Source organism: Diabrotica virgifera, chromosome 9 (assembly GCF_917563875.1).
Source record: "Diabrotica virgifera virgifera chromosome 9, PGI_DIABVI_V3a".
Classification (NCBI taxonomy): domain Eukaryota; kingdom Metazoa; phylum Arthropoda; class Insecta; order Coleoptera; family Chrysomelidae; genus Diabrotica; species Diabrotica virgifera.
Window position 1 is genome coordinate 94,870,926 of NC_065451.1, and position 12,230 is coordinate 94,883,155.

Here is a 12,230-nt window from a genome sequence, read left to right on the forward strand (position 1 = left end):
CACAATGATGTCTCCTCTTGACCCAAACAGCTCGTCCTTGTTGATTGTGTTAGGCTACCAATCAAAGCCCTCTCCGTTCTCAGTAAACAATCCAGCAGGATACCAGCAACTATTTCTCCAAAACACAAGCCAGCTTCCTTTGACCAGAACTCGTTCAATAAACTCCAAATCTCTCTACTCTCTTTCTCTCAACAATAATCTCCTGAGACCCAAGTATCTTTTTACTTGGTGTCGCAAATAACTTTAATAACGATAATTCTTGTAACTTACTCTCTTGGACTTTACAGAATCAAAGAGGTATTTCTTCTCGATTTGATTTGTCTCCCGTTCCACTTTTCAGCTACTCTCACTTATCAAACACAACCACTAGTACTTGCTTCTGAACTACTCACGAAAACTTTTGACTGCTCCTCTCGGCTGCCGGTCCACAATAATCCCTTTTTCCAAAACTATCTGAAAATTCAAACTTCTCTCCTTCCCATTCCAAATTGCCTAAACCAATCAGAGACATTTCTTCTTTCCCATTCTTTTTTTCATTCGAAACACCCACTCATACTTTCAAAAATATTTCTACATCATACTAATTACTTTCGGGAAATTCTACAAAATTTACTCGGGGTTAAACAAAAAGTTTAAAATTCCAAACTTTCTTTACCTTAATTTTCTAAGAACTAATTACCTATGGCTTCTATATTTCCCATAATAAACAATCGGTTTAAAATACTAATCCTAAATAACTTTCACTTCACTTTGATTTACAAAAATTTTTTAATATTCTTCATGGAAAAATTCATTAAGGAGAAACCACTTTGCGTTGAAAGCTAACTTCTAATAAATATTTACAAATCAATATACAGGGTGTATCAAATTTATGAAAAGAAAAACCAGAAAGACCAGAAAAACGGAAAAGAGGAAGGCCACCGACCTCCTGGAAACAAGGAATTACAAAAGCCATGTCAGAAAGAAATCTTCAAGAAAATGACTGGCTAGATCGACAGGCTTGGCGATTGGGTACCGGAAGGCGTAGAACGCTATAGAACCGGTTATATATATATATATATATATATATATATATATATATATATATATATATATATATATCAAATAGATGAAATAGAGAATGTGGAAAAATCCCCTTACGAACAATTCACACATCCACCATTTCGGGCTGGGAAAAATTTTTCGAATAGAATCAAAGATCCAAACACCAGTTCTTAGAAATGTGTTTCGCCCTCTTCAACCTCTCTGGGCTCGTCGGTAAAGACAAGAGGTTGAATATCTTTAGACACATTCTAATCAAAAAACAACATTCGAGACCTAGACATAGAAGGTGCGTAAGTCTACGGCAAATCCGACAATGACAGTCTCAAGTTTTAATTCCCTAATTATATATATATATATATATATATATATATATATATATATATATATATATATAATATATCAAATTTATGTGCTCGCGTTGTATTAAAAAAATTAAAATTTTTATTGTATCTTTGATTGATAAATTGAAACACAATAACATCCCCGCCTTGTTTTGAGATAAAATCATTTTTAATAAGTGCAACAAAAAAATTATTTTCTCTCGACAACAAACTTTTCTCTTGTTATCATGTTATCCTAACCTAATTCTCTTATCCTACCTTAAATTTAATGCATTTGTCTTTATTCGTGGTATTTGTACACATCATGGATATTGTAAACTCCTCGTATCTTTTCTGATTCCACATGCCTCAGAACATAACTGTTTATTCCATTTTCATTGTGCACCATGTATGGACCCTCGAAAATAGGCATTAGTTTTGCGCAAACGTCCCCAGTGAGATTTGATACTCGTAATGCCCCTACAAGCACCTTTTCTCCCTTCTGAAAAGTCACTGGTCGTCGTCTCCTATTATGATTTTGTCTTTGGAGATATTTCTCATTACTGCGCTGCAGCCTCCTCTGCACAGTTTCCAAAACTAGTTGGTATTCCCTCTGCTCAGGTTCTTCCCATGGCCGTACTGGCATAACACCTTTCATGATATATTCCGGAGTCTCTTGTCACCGTACTTGGAATGGTGTTTAAGTAGTTTTCTATTTCTGCCACTTTCCTATCCCATCGCCGATGTTGTCCATTTGCAGCAATGCGAAGGAATTTCGTAGTCTCCTGTATAAAACGCCCTGAAGGATTACTTTGAGGATGTCGGATACTGACAAAATTTGTCCCTATTCCCCTGTCTTGAAGCTGTCCCTTGAAACGCTCACTCCGGAAATACGTCGCATTGTCTAAGAGAATTCTTCTTGGTGTTCCTACTGTGGCTATAAAATTGTCAATCTTTCTCATTATTTCTTCCCCCTTTGTCGTACGGCAACTGTATAACTTTACGTATTTTGAAAATATATCGACCATCACCAAAATATGTTTGTTCCTTTGCGTGGTCATTATCAGATCACTTAACATATCTATTGCTACAATATCCAATTTTTGACGGGATACCATATTTTTAGCAATATTTTCATTTCTGTAATTTCTGCCTTTATATTTTTGACATATTTCGCATTTTTGGGTCACTTCTTTGGCGATCCGGTAATCTTTTCGGCAGATATAGTTTTCTCGAAAAACCAGCCAAACCTTTCTGCTACCGATATGTCCATTGTCATCGTGTAATTTTTGTATTATCCTCTCTGCCAATGTCTGTGTTACCAAATATAGTTCCTTTCCATCGATTCTTTTGAAGAAAATGTCATTTTCCCTCTCCGCTCTTCTTTTTTCTTTTTCCTCCAGATCTTCTTGATTTATTCTTATTTCGTTTAACGAAAATACACCTTTCTCTTGTGTCAAGATATTTAGTCCCACCTGAAAAACAATTGCTTCCTTTTTTCCAGTGTCTTCATCCCGTGTGAGAGCGTCGGCTATAATGTTGTCTTTTCCTTTTATGTATCGAAACTCAAAATCATACTCCTGTAGTAACAAAATGCGTCGATGTATACGATTGTTAACCAGTCGATTTTTCATGATAGGCACCAAAGCTGCATGATCTGTTTCGATTGTGAATTTTGCTCCTAATAGATAAAGCCTTAACTTATTTACACAAAAAAGTACGCTAGCAAACTCTAATTCAGTCACACTGTATTTTCTTTCGTGTGTTTTTGTCACCCAGGAAATAAAAGAAATTGGCACTTCTTGGTTGTTTTGTATCTGCGACAAAACTCCCGCGAATTTTTGTATGGACGCATCAGTTCGTAATATGAAAGGTAAATTGTACATGGGATGATATATTTTAGTTCCTTTCGGAAATTCTTCTTTTAATACTTGGAAAGCTTTCTCTTGTTCTTCTTTCCAATTCCATTTAACACCTTTCTTCAGTAATTTTATCAATGGAATCTCCTTCTGGCTCAAATTAGGAATTAGTTTTTTGAAATAGTTGATCGTACCAAGAAAACCTCTCAATGTTTTCAAATTCGTTGGCCTTGGGTATTCATCTATGAGTTTTACCCGGTCCGCGGCTAAACTAACTGTTTTTGTTTCCAATTTAAAACCCAAATATGTCACTTCTTTTTGAAAAAATTTACATTTTTCAATATTCAATTTTAATCCGGCCTTGTCCAACTCTTCTAAGATAATTTTTATGTGTTTCAAATGACTCGATGTATCTGGTGAAAAAATTAGTAAGTCGTCGATGTAGTGTACTATAAAATCTTCATACCTGTTTAATATTGTATGGAGAGGTCTTACCAGCGCTGCACAAGCGCTTTGTAACCTAAAAGGCACTACCTTAAATCGGTACACAATACCATCGATCGAAAAAGCGGTGTAGTTTCTACATTTTTCTGCTAAAGATATCAACCAAAAACTATGTTTTAAGTCAATTTTAGAAAAAATATGTGAACCTGTAATTCTCCCAAAAATAGCCTCGATGTTGAGAGGTGATTCATATTGAGATACCGTGTGTTGATTTATATTCCGGGCATCCAAACATAGCCTTAATTCTCCACTGCTTTTTTTCACAATCACGATGGGGTTGATATACGGCGAGTCACATCTCTCTATGATTTGATCTTCTAACATTTTATTGATTTCTCCTTTCCCCTCCTGTCGGTACTTATATGGGGATGGGGTAAGGTTTCGATTGAAAATTTCCTTTAACCTCAAATGAATGTTCATACTTTTTGGCTACTCTGTTTTCTTCATTTATTAAATTTTCATACTCCCTCAATATTTCACGCAGTTCCTTCTCCTTTTCTTCTCCACATATCAATTTTATTTCTTTTTCTTCCGATTCTTTACACAGGTTTATTTTGTATTCTGCCTCCTCCATTTTGCATACTTCTTCTTCAAATGCCACAGTTTCAATGGTATCTCTTTCGCCTTCTTTTTCTATTCTGATCTCTTCTTCTTCTGGGCTCATCTCTTCTTTTGAGGAATCCCAAGCTTCATTTTCTTGTGTCAATCTTTTTTCTTCTTCTGGGCTCATCTGTTTTTTTCGAGGAATCCCAGGCTTCATTGTCTTTACTTATCTTCTGCTGCTTTCTCCTCTTTCTTTTCTGTCCTTGCTTCATTGCAAAATTCATTTCCACCGTTTGTTTTTGTCTACCGTATCCTTTTTCCGTTTCTCATGTTCCTTGTCCATTTCCAGAATGTCCTGTTCTTCTTCTTTTCCCTCTGTGATTTTCATCGTGTTATTTTTGAAATCTATCACCACATGTTTTTCTGACAATTCATCCACTCCTACGATCATATCATGCATCATGTTCGGCATTATAACACATTGTAGTGCATAAAAGTTCTTCCCCAATCGAACCTTTATTCGTATTCCTTCATTAGTTATGTTAATTTATTTATAATCCCATGAAGCAAAAATTTATTTGGGATATTAGCTGCATTAAGTTTATCGTAATAATGGTTTATAAGAATTGTAGAAACTTTAATAAATTCATTTGGATTTCCATCAAAATTTGGAAGAATGCATAAATTTTTTATGCTAAATTGTGGAACTGCCATATTTAAAAAAAATTCAATATATAGTCAATTTTCAATAGTCAATATATGAATATATCAGTCTTAATCTACTTATTTTCTATCTATTAATCTCTATGTTTATTAATATGTAGTATTCATTAAGCTATTCAATTGTTTTTAAATAAGTTTCTAAATCTGGCTCTAAAGTCAATCTAAGGACTTAGAGTAGATATTTTTAAATGATTTCAATCTTTCTGTTAATCTATTCAAATCTTTGTTTAATTTATCTTCTAATCTAGCCCTGATTCAATCTAAGGACTCAGGAGTCTGATTTAATAATATTTCTTTCAAAAATTTAATCTTCTTAATCCTAAGTAATAATAAAAATCTCTTACAGGATAAACACGATGTCGATGTGCATTCCTTTGCTCCTGAAGACTTCTAACTTCTATTTCTAACTGCTAATTCCCTCGGTTGAATTCTGCAGACGGTTTCCCTGGGACTGGTTCTTGGAACAGTGGACAAACACTTAAAAGCGACGAGGATCTATAAAGACTCTTCCACTTCTGTACTAACTCTGCGCCAATTATGAATGTTCTTGGGAAAACACTTTTTTAAAAACTGAACTCACAAGTTTAAAGTTTTATTTTCGACTTACAAAGATTTTAGTAACAACACAATAATTTAAAATCAGACTTTATTTTAACACTTAAATCAGACTTTATTTAGGGCCGGTTGTTCGAACGGTAATCAAAAATGATCATTATCAAATATTTAATTACTGTCACCAACTGTCAATTTCAACTTCGTTTGGGTTGCTGAAAACATATTTATGGATTACAATTATGAAATTAGTTAATTAATTATGTTAATAATTGTTATGTTAATTAAGTAATCTCATAATTATAATCAATTATGTTTTCAGCAACCCAATCAAAGTTGGCATTGACAGTTGGTGACAGTAATTAAATATTTGATAGTGATCATTGTTGATTAGCGTTCGAACAACCGGCCCTTAGAGATTTTAATCAGACTGAAAAATATTGATTTTTACATGGTGTTTTATAATTTTATAATTGCTGATCTGGCTGTCCAGTACGTCGCAACTATGTCCAGAATGTTCAAGCGGTAGCGCCGTGTTGACTCCACGTGGTAGAATTTAGTGGATGGTAGCGGTCATTGGACTCGAATTAGTTACTGTTGATGAGGAACTATTATTTGGGACATTTTCTTCCTGAGTATTTTTTCTGTTCCCTGAAATAATGGCTGCCATTTCCTCTTCCAACATATTGGCTGCTTGATTGGCATTATCAGTGGTTCTAACTAAAGCCATCTTTTTTAAACCTGGGGTCTAATACAGCGGTAATTCTGAGAATTGATCTTATTTCGAAGTTAAATAACCGCTTTCTAAGCCCGACCGCACATCAAAGAAACCTGAAACGTAAATTACGTTTCATGGAAATAAACCACTGCTAAATAAATATACGTCCGGCCATTTATGAAACTCTCCGAAAATAAAAATGTGTCATGAGCATGATGTTTTAGTTTCATGAAACATGTTTTTCGTTTCATGTTTCATGTTTTTCGTTTCATGTTTCTTTGGTGTGCGGCTGGACTTACAGAATCAATTACACCAGAACAAAATTGTTTTACAATTTCTGTGTTCAATTGTAAATATGTTAAATAATTGTATATACCGAATGCTAGAGGAACTATTAGTGACACAGATGTATACTTTTCACCTGACACTTTTTCTGTAGCATCCTCAAAAATATAAACGACTTTCTCCAAATCACGCTAAGCTCATCAACAGAAAAGGGACCAGGAGCTTTAGTAATGTTTTATTTACAGCATCTGTTATTAGTAGTATTCGTTTTATCATATAATAAACACTGTTTTATCTTGTGGGAACCTCTTGTAAGAATTTATATGGTGTTTTTCCCTCATTTTTTGTTCACTTCCAAAGCTGTTTTTGCTCTTCTATATATTTTTTATATGCAATAGAGCTAGACTTAAAAAAAGTAACAACTTCTTTGCATTTTTTTAAAACATCTGTATTTGGCTTCTTTAGGTTATCTTGGACAACCAGATTCAGCGTATGTGAAAAGCATGGTAAATGTTTTTTTCGTAAAAGATCACACGCTTTTATCATATTAGCCGCATTATCTGTTATAATACCTGATACTTTATCAGACATTTTGTATTCATCTATTCATCCTTCTTAGATAATCTGCTATATTTTCTGATATGTTATTACTATCTAATACTTTTGTTTTCAAAACAGTCCTTTTGATTTACCAGTCGTTGTTTATAAAATGGCACGTTAAATATACAGGGTGTAACAAAAATACAGGTCATAAATTAAATCGCATATTCTGAGACCAAAAATAGTTCGAATGAACCTAACTTACCTTAGTACTAATATGCACATAAAAAAAGTTACAGCCCTTTGAAGTTACAAAATGAAAATCGATTTTTTCGAATATATCGAAAACTATTAGAGATTTTTTATCGAAAAGGGACATCTGGCATTCTTATGGCAGGAACATCTTAAAGAAAAGTTATAGTGAAATTTGTGCATCCCACAAAAATTTTATGGCGGTTTTGTTCCCTTAAACCCCCGAACTTTTGTGTACGTTCCAATTAAATTATTATTGTGGTACCATTAGTTAAATTTAATATTTTTAAAACTTTTTTGGCTGTTAGTATTTTTTCGATAAATCCGTTTTTATCGAGTTGTGGCTTCTTTTTTAATATGTTTACATAAAAATTGTATGGGGATTCTGTTCCTTTAAACCCCCAAATGTTTGTGTACGTTCCAATTAAACTATTACTGCGATACCATTAGTTAAACACAGTGTTTTTAAAACTTTTTTGCCTCTTTGTATTTTTTCCAGAAGGCACTTTTTATCGAGCTGTGGTTTCTTTTTTAATAATGTTCAAAATATACCTAAAAATGTAAATCATAAATAAATTTTCATATTACCAAGTCTCCATAATCGTACTTAACCATATACAAATATGTGGTGGATTTGACAAATATTCAAAATATTTCGATAAAAACTGACTTTTCGAAAAAGTACTAAGAGGCAAAAAATTCTTAAAAACACTGCGTTTAACTAATGGTACTACAATAATAATTAAATTGGAACGTACACAAAAGTTTGGGGGGGTTTATATATATATATATATATATATATATATATATATATATATATATATATATATATATATATATATATCCAATCCTGTTACTCCGTGAAGGAGCATAGGGCATCCACGAAGCTTCTCCATTCTCCTCTATTTCTGGCCATGGTTGCTATTTCTCCCCAGGTTTTCTTCATACTTTTGTGGTCTTCTTCAACGGTACTCCTCCATGTTTTGGTCGGGCGTCCTCTGCTTCTTCGTCCTACTGCATTCCATTTGAGTGCCTGTTTTGTTATGTCTGCATTTTCTTTCCTCAGTGTGTGTCCCAGCCAGTTCCATCTTTTCCTCTTTATTGTTGTTCTGATGGGTTCTTGTTTGGTTTTTTTCCATAGTGCTACATTTGTTATGATATTGGGCCAGTATACCTTTAGAATTTTACGTAGACATCTATTTACAAAAACTTGGATTTTATTTACATTTCCGTCAGTTATTGCCCATGTTTCACTCTCATAAAGTAGCACAGTTTTCACGTTACTATTAAATAGCCTTATTTTAGTATTTTGGCTGATCTGTGTTGATCTCCATATATTTGCGAGGGTTCCAAAGGCTTGTTGTGCTTTTCGTATTCTCTGTTTAATATCTGCTTGAGCTCCACCTTTTGCACTGATTATACTGCCTAGGTAGCAAAATTCTTGAACCTGTTTTATTTCTTGTTGGTTGATGTATAGTTTGTCACAGTTAGTTACTCCTATTCTCATCTCTACTGTCTTGTTCGTGTTGATTTTAAGACCCACTTCTGCCGATTTCTCCTCTAGCTTCCTTAACATGTTCTTCATATCATCTATTGTGTTCGCTACGAAACAGATATCATCTGCGTATTCCATATCTGCTAGTTTCTTGTTCTGAAGGTAGTTCCAAGGGATCCCATTTTTTCTTTCAATTGTTTTTTTCCAGTATATGATTAAGACATATATTGAAGAGCAAAGGTGACAGTATGCAACCTTGTTTTAAACCTACTTCAATTGGTATTTTATCTGTCATTTGCCCTTTATGCAATACCTGACATGTTGTTTGCTGATACATCATTTTGATTATTCCAATGATCTTTGGAGGTAATCTATTTAGTCTTAAGATTTTCCACAGGGCTGTATGTTTTATGCTGTCGAAGGCTTTAGCAAAGTCTATAAAGGCCATTATCAAGGCTGCGTTCTTCTCTATAGTTTCGTCTATGATGATTCTTGCCGTCGAGATTTGGTCTATACAGGATCTTCCCCTTCTGAAACCCGCTTGTTCTTTTCTGAGAGTTTTGTCTATTATATTGTTGATTCTTTGATGAACAATAAATGCTAATATTTTATTTATGGAACATAACAGCGTTATTCCTCTCCAGTTTTCGCATAGCTGTACGTCCCCTTTTTTTGGAAGCTTGACTATAATTCCATTATTCCATTCCTTAGGTAGGATTTCTTCAGTCCATACATCTGCTAATAATGTTGCTATTAGGTCCACGGTTCTCTCAGTGTCCGCTTTCCACAGTTCTGCTGGGATATCGTCCATTCCCGCTGCTTTGTTGTTCCTCAGGTGCCGGATTGCTTCAGCTATTTCTTTTTTCGTTGGAATTTCCTCGTTTATCCTTAGATAATTTTCATTTGGCTCTACGCGTCGTTACCCTCTTGGAACGGCGGCTCATTTTCTTCTTCTGTCATAAGCTCGCTATAGGACTCATGCCATCTTCGTGTTTGCTCTTCAGTTGTTGTAAGCAGTTGTCCTTGTTTATCTTTTAGTGGTTTGTCACTGTTGAAGTTCTTGTTTGCAAGACGTTTAGTGGTTCTATATAGCTCTCTCTGATTATTTGTTTCGGCTGCCTCTTCTGCTAAGCGCGCCATCTTCTCTGTCCATTTTCTTTTGTCATTTCTAGCGCTCTTTTTTACTTGTTTATTTGTATCTGCATAATCTTGGGTTATTCTGATTCTATCTTCTAATTTTTGTATTCTATTTAGTTCGGCTTTTAAGTCTTTCCTCTTTTTTATCAGTTGCCATGTGTTATCACTTAGCCACTCTGATTTCCTTTCTTCGTTGTAGCCCAACACTTCTTGTGTGGTTTGGTGTACAGCCTCTTTGATCATCTCCCATTTGTTTGCTATATTTGTCTGTGTGTTGTTTACAGTTTCTGTGTTCAACTTTATTTTGTTACTCCACATTTTTTGGGTTTCACTGTCTTTCAGTCGTTGTATATTGTATCTTCTTCGTTTGTTATATTGTTTACTCCCACGTTTTGCTTTAATTTTTACTTTTATTTCTGCTATTAGTAGGTGGTGATCACTTCCTACATCTGCTGCTCTTTTATTTCGTACATCTAGAAGGCTACTTATCCATTTTTTATTAATCAAAATGTGGTCTATTTGATTTTGCGTTTTATTATCTGGTGATATCCAGGTTATTTTGTGGCAGTCTTTGTGTGGAAAAATCGTTCCTCCAATGACAAGATTGTTTTCTAGGCTAAGTTCTATGAGTTTCTCTCCATTGTTGTTTCTATTCCCTAGTCCATGTGTTCCCATGCATGTTTCCACTCCCTTGTTGTCTTTGCCAACTTTCGCGTTCAGATCTCCCATGACTACTAGTATATCTCCTTTGTTCACCTTTCCGATAGTATCTGTTAATTGTTGCTAGAAATTTTCTTTCTCATCTTCTGCGCTTACCTCTGTCGGTGCGTAACATTGAATAATGGTTATCTTTCTTATTTGAGAATTGAATTGTGCTACTATTAGTCTGTCTGATATAGGATGCCATTTTATTAGCCCTCTTTTTGCCTCTTTACTTAGAAGGATCCCAACTCCATTCCTCCTGTCTTCTTTTATATCGTTTCCTGAGTGTAACAGCACTCCTCCGTTTGATATTGTTGTCTCTCCTTGCCCAGGCCATCTTATTTCAGATAGCCCCATAATGTGTATCCTTAATTCTTCCATTTCTTTTACTACTTGCGCTAGTCTTGACGCTTCATACATTTTCCTGACGTTCCAAGCTCCGATTCTGTAACGTTTTTTGAGATAAAAGGTATTATTGGGTTTGTTTTGCTTCGCTTCAGTTTCATTGATTTTAGAGTTTAAGGTGAGTGAGTAATCAGCTCTCTGCACCCGAGAGTCCGTTTCTTCTTCTGTTTCCTGATTGTCCTCTTCATTTTGCCAATAATCTGTTTTATTTTTGTATGTTTTTTGCATTATATCTGATAATTCATTTTCTTCCTCGTTTTTCCAATTTCTTTGCCTAATCGTCATCATAGTTCTGGGTTTCGTTTCGGCCTTTAGTTTTTTAACTTGTTTGCCTCTGTGAGTTTCTGGGATCTATGATCCCACTTCATTTTCTTCCCGTTCACTTCTAATTTCTGATAACCCACTTTTACGATAGCACCTTTTTTCTTTTCTTCTCTGGCTATATCTCTTATATTTTTCTGGATTTTTTGTTCATTTCTTGTAAGTTCCGAGTCTATGAAAATGTCTTTTCCCTTTAGCTTTGCTTTTCCTTGGAGTATCTTTATTTTGTCATTCCATTCTACCATTTCGACTATGCATCTATCTTGTCCTATCTTCTGCGCTCTACGTATCTTTGTTTTCAAAAGGAGTTCTGTCTGAAACATTTTTTCCAAAGCTTCTTCGAGTGTATCTTCATTATCGGTATTCGTTGGAAGTCCAGTTATTGTTAAGTTGTTTCGAATTTTTTGTTTTTCCATCCTTTCCATCTTGTCCTCCACTTCCTTTATTTTGTTATGTAGTTCTTCTTTTTCTCTCGTCCATTCTTCCTTCATTTGGGTGATTTCCTTCGCCATGCTTTTCATTTCCTCTCGGTTCTTCTGCAGCTCTTTTTTGGTGTCCTTTATGTCCTCTCTCATTTCCCTGATGTCATTTTGAATTTCTCTCTTTATTTGTGCCATATCCTCATGTAAGTCTTTTTTAAGATCGCGCAGCATTTGTTTGATTTCATCCATGCTGGGTTCTGGCTGTTTTACCTTTTCTTTATGTTGAGGTGATCTGGCTACTAATTTGCTTTCTCTGAGAAATTCCTGCTCTTCTTGTGACGAGTTATGCTCGTTCCTACTCCTCTTCATGTACTAGTAAAATACCTAATTAAATGAAGAGAAGAAATG

At 34.6% G+C, this 12,230-nt stretch overlaps 1 protein-coding gene across 1 annotated transcript; it reads right to left on the bottom strand.

The window, feature by feature from the left end:
* Window positions 1–6,101: 6,101 nt before the first annotated feature.
* On the bottom strand, window positions 6,102–12,191 carry LOC126891135 (uncharacterized protein PF3D7_1120000-like). Its single transcript, XM_050660316.1, has 2 exons — window positions 11,643–12,191; window positions 6,102–6,293 (listed from the first exon to the last, which is right to left on the bottom strand). The coding sequence occupies exons 1-2, from the start codon at window positions 12,189–12,191 to the stop codon at window positions 6,102–6,104; spliced, it is 741 nt and encodes a 246-aa protein (XP_050516273.1).
* Between the last annotated feature and the right edge of the window lie 39 nt (window positions 12,192–12,230).

Excerpts from the sequence above, each read along its gene's own strand:
- LOC126891135 (XM_050660316.1), bottom strand. The coding sequence starts at position 12,191 with ATGAAGAGGAGTAGGAACGAGCATAACTCGTCACAAGAAGAGCAGGAA. Across the intron at positions 6,294-11,642 it reads ATAGATGCATAGTCGAAATG|ACCCCAGGTTTAAAAAAGAT; the intron begins GTAGAATGGAAT and ends CCGCTGTATTAG.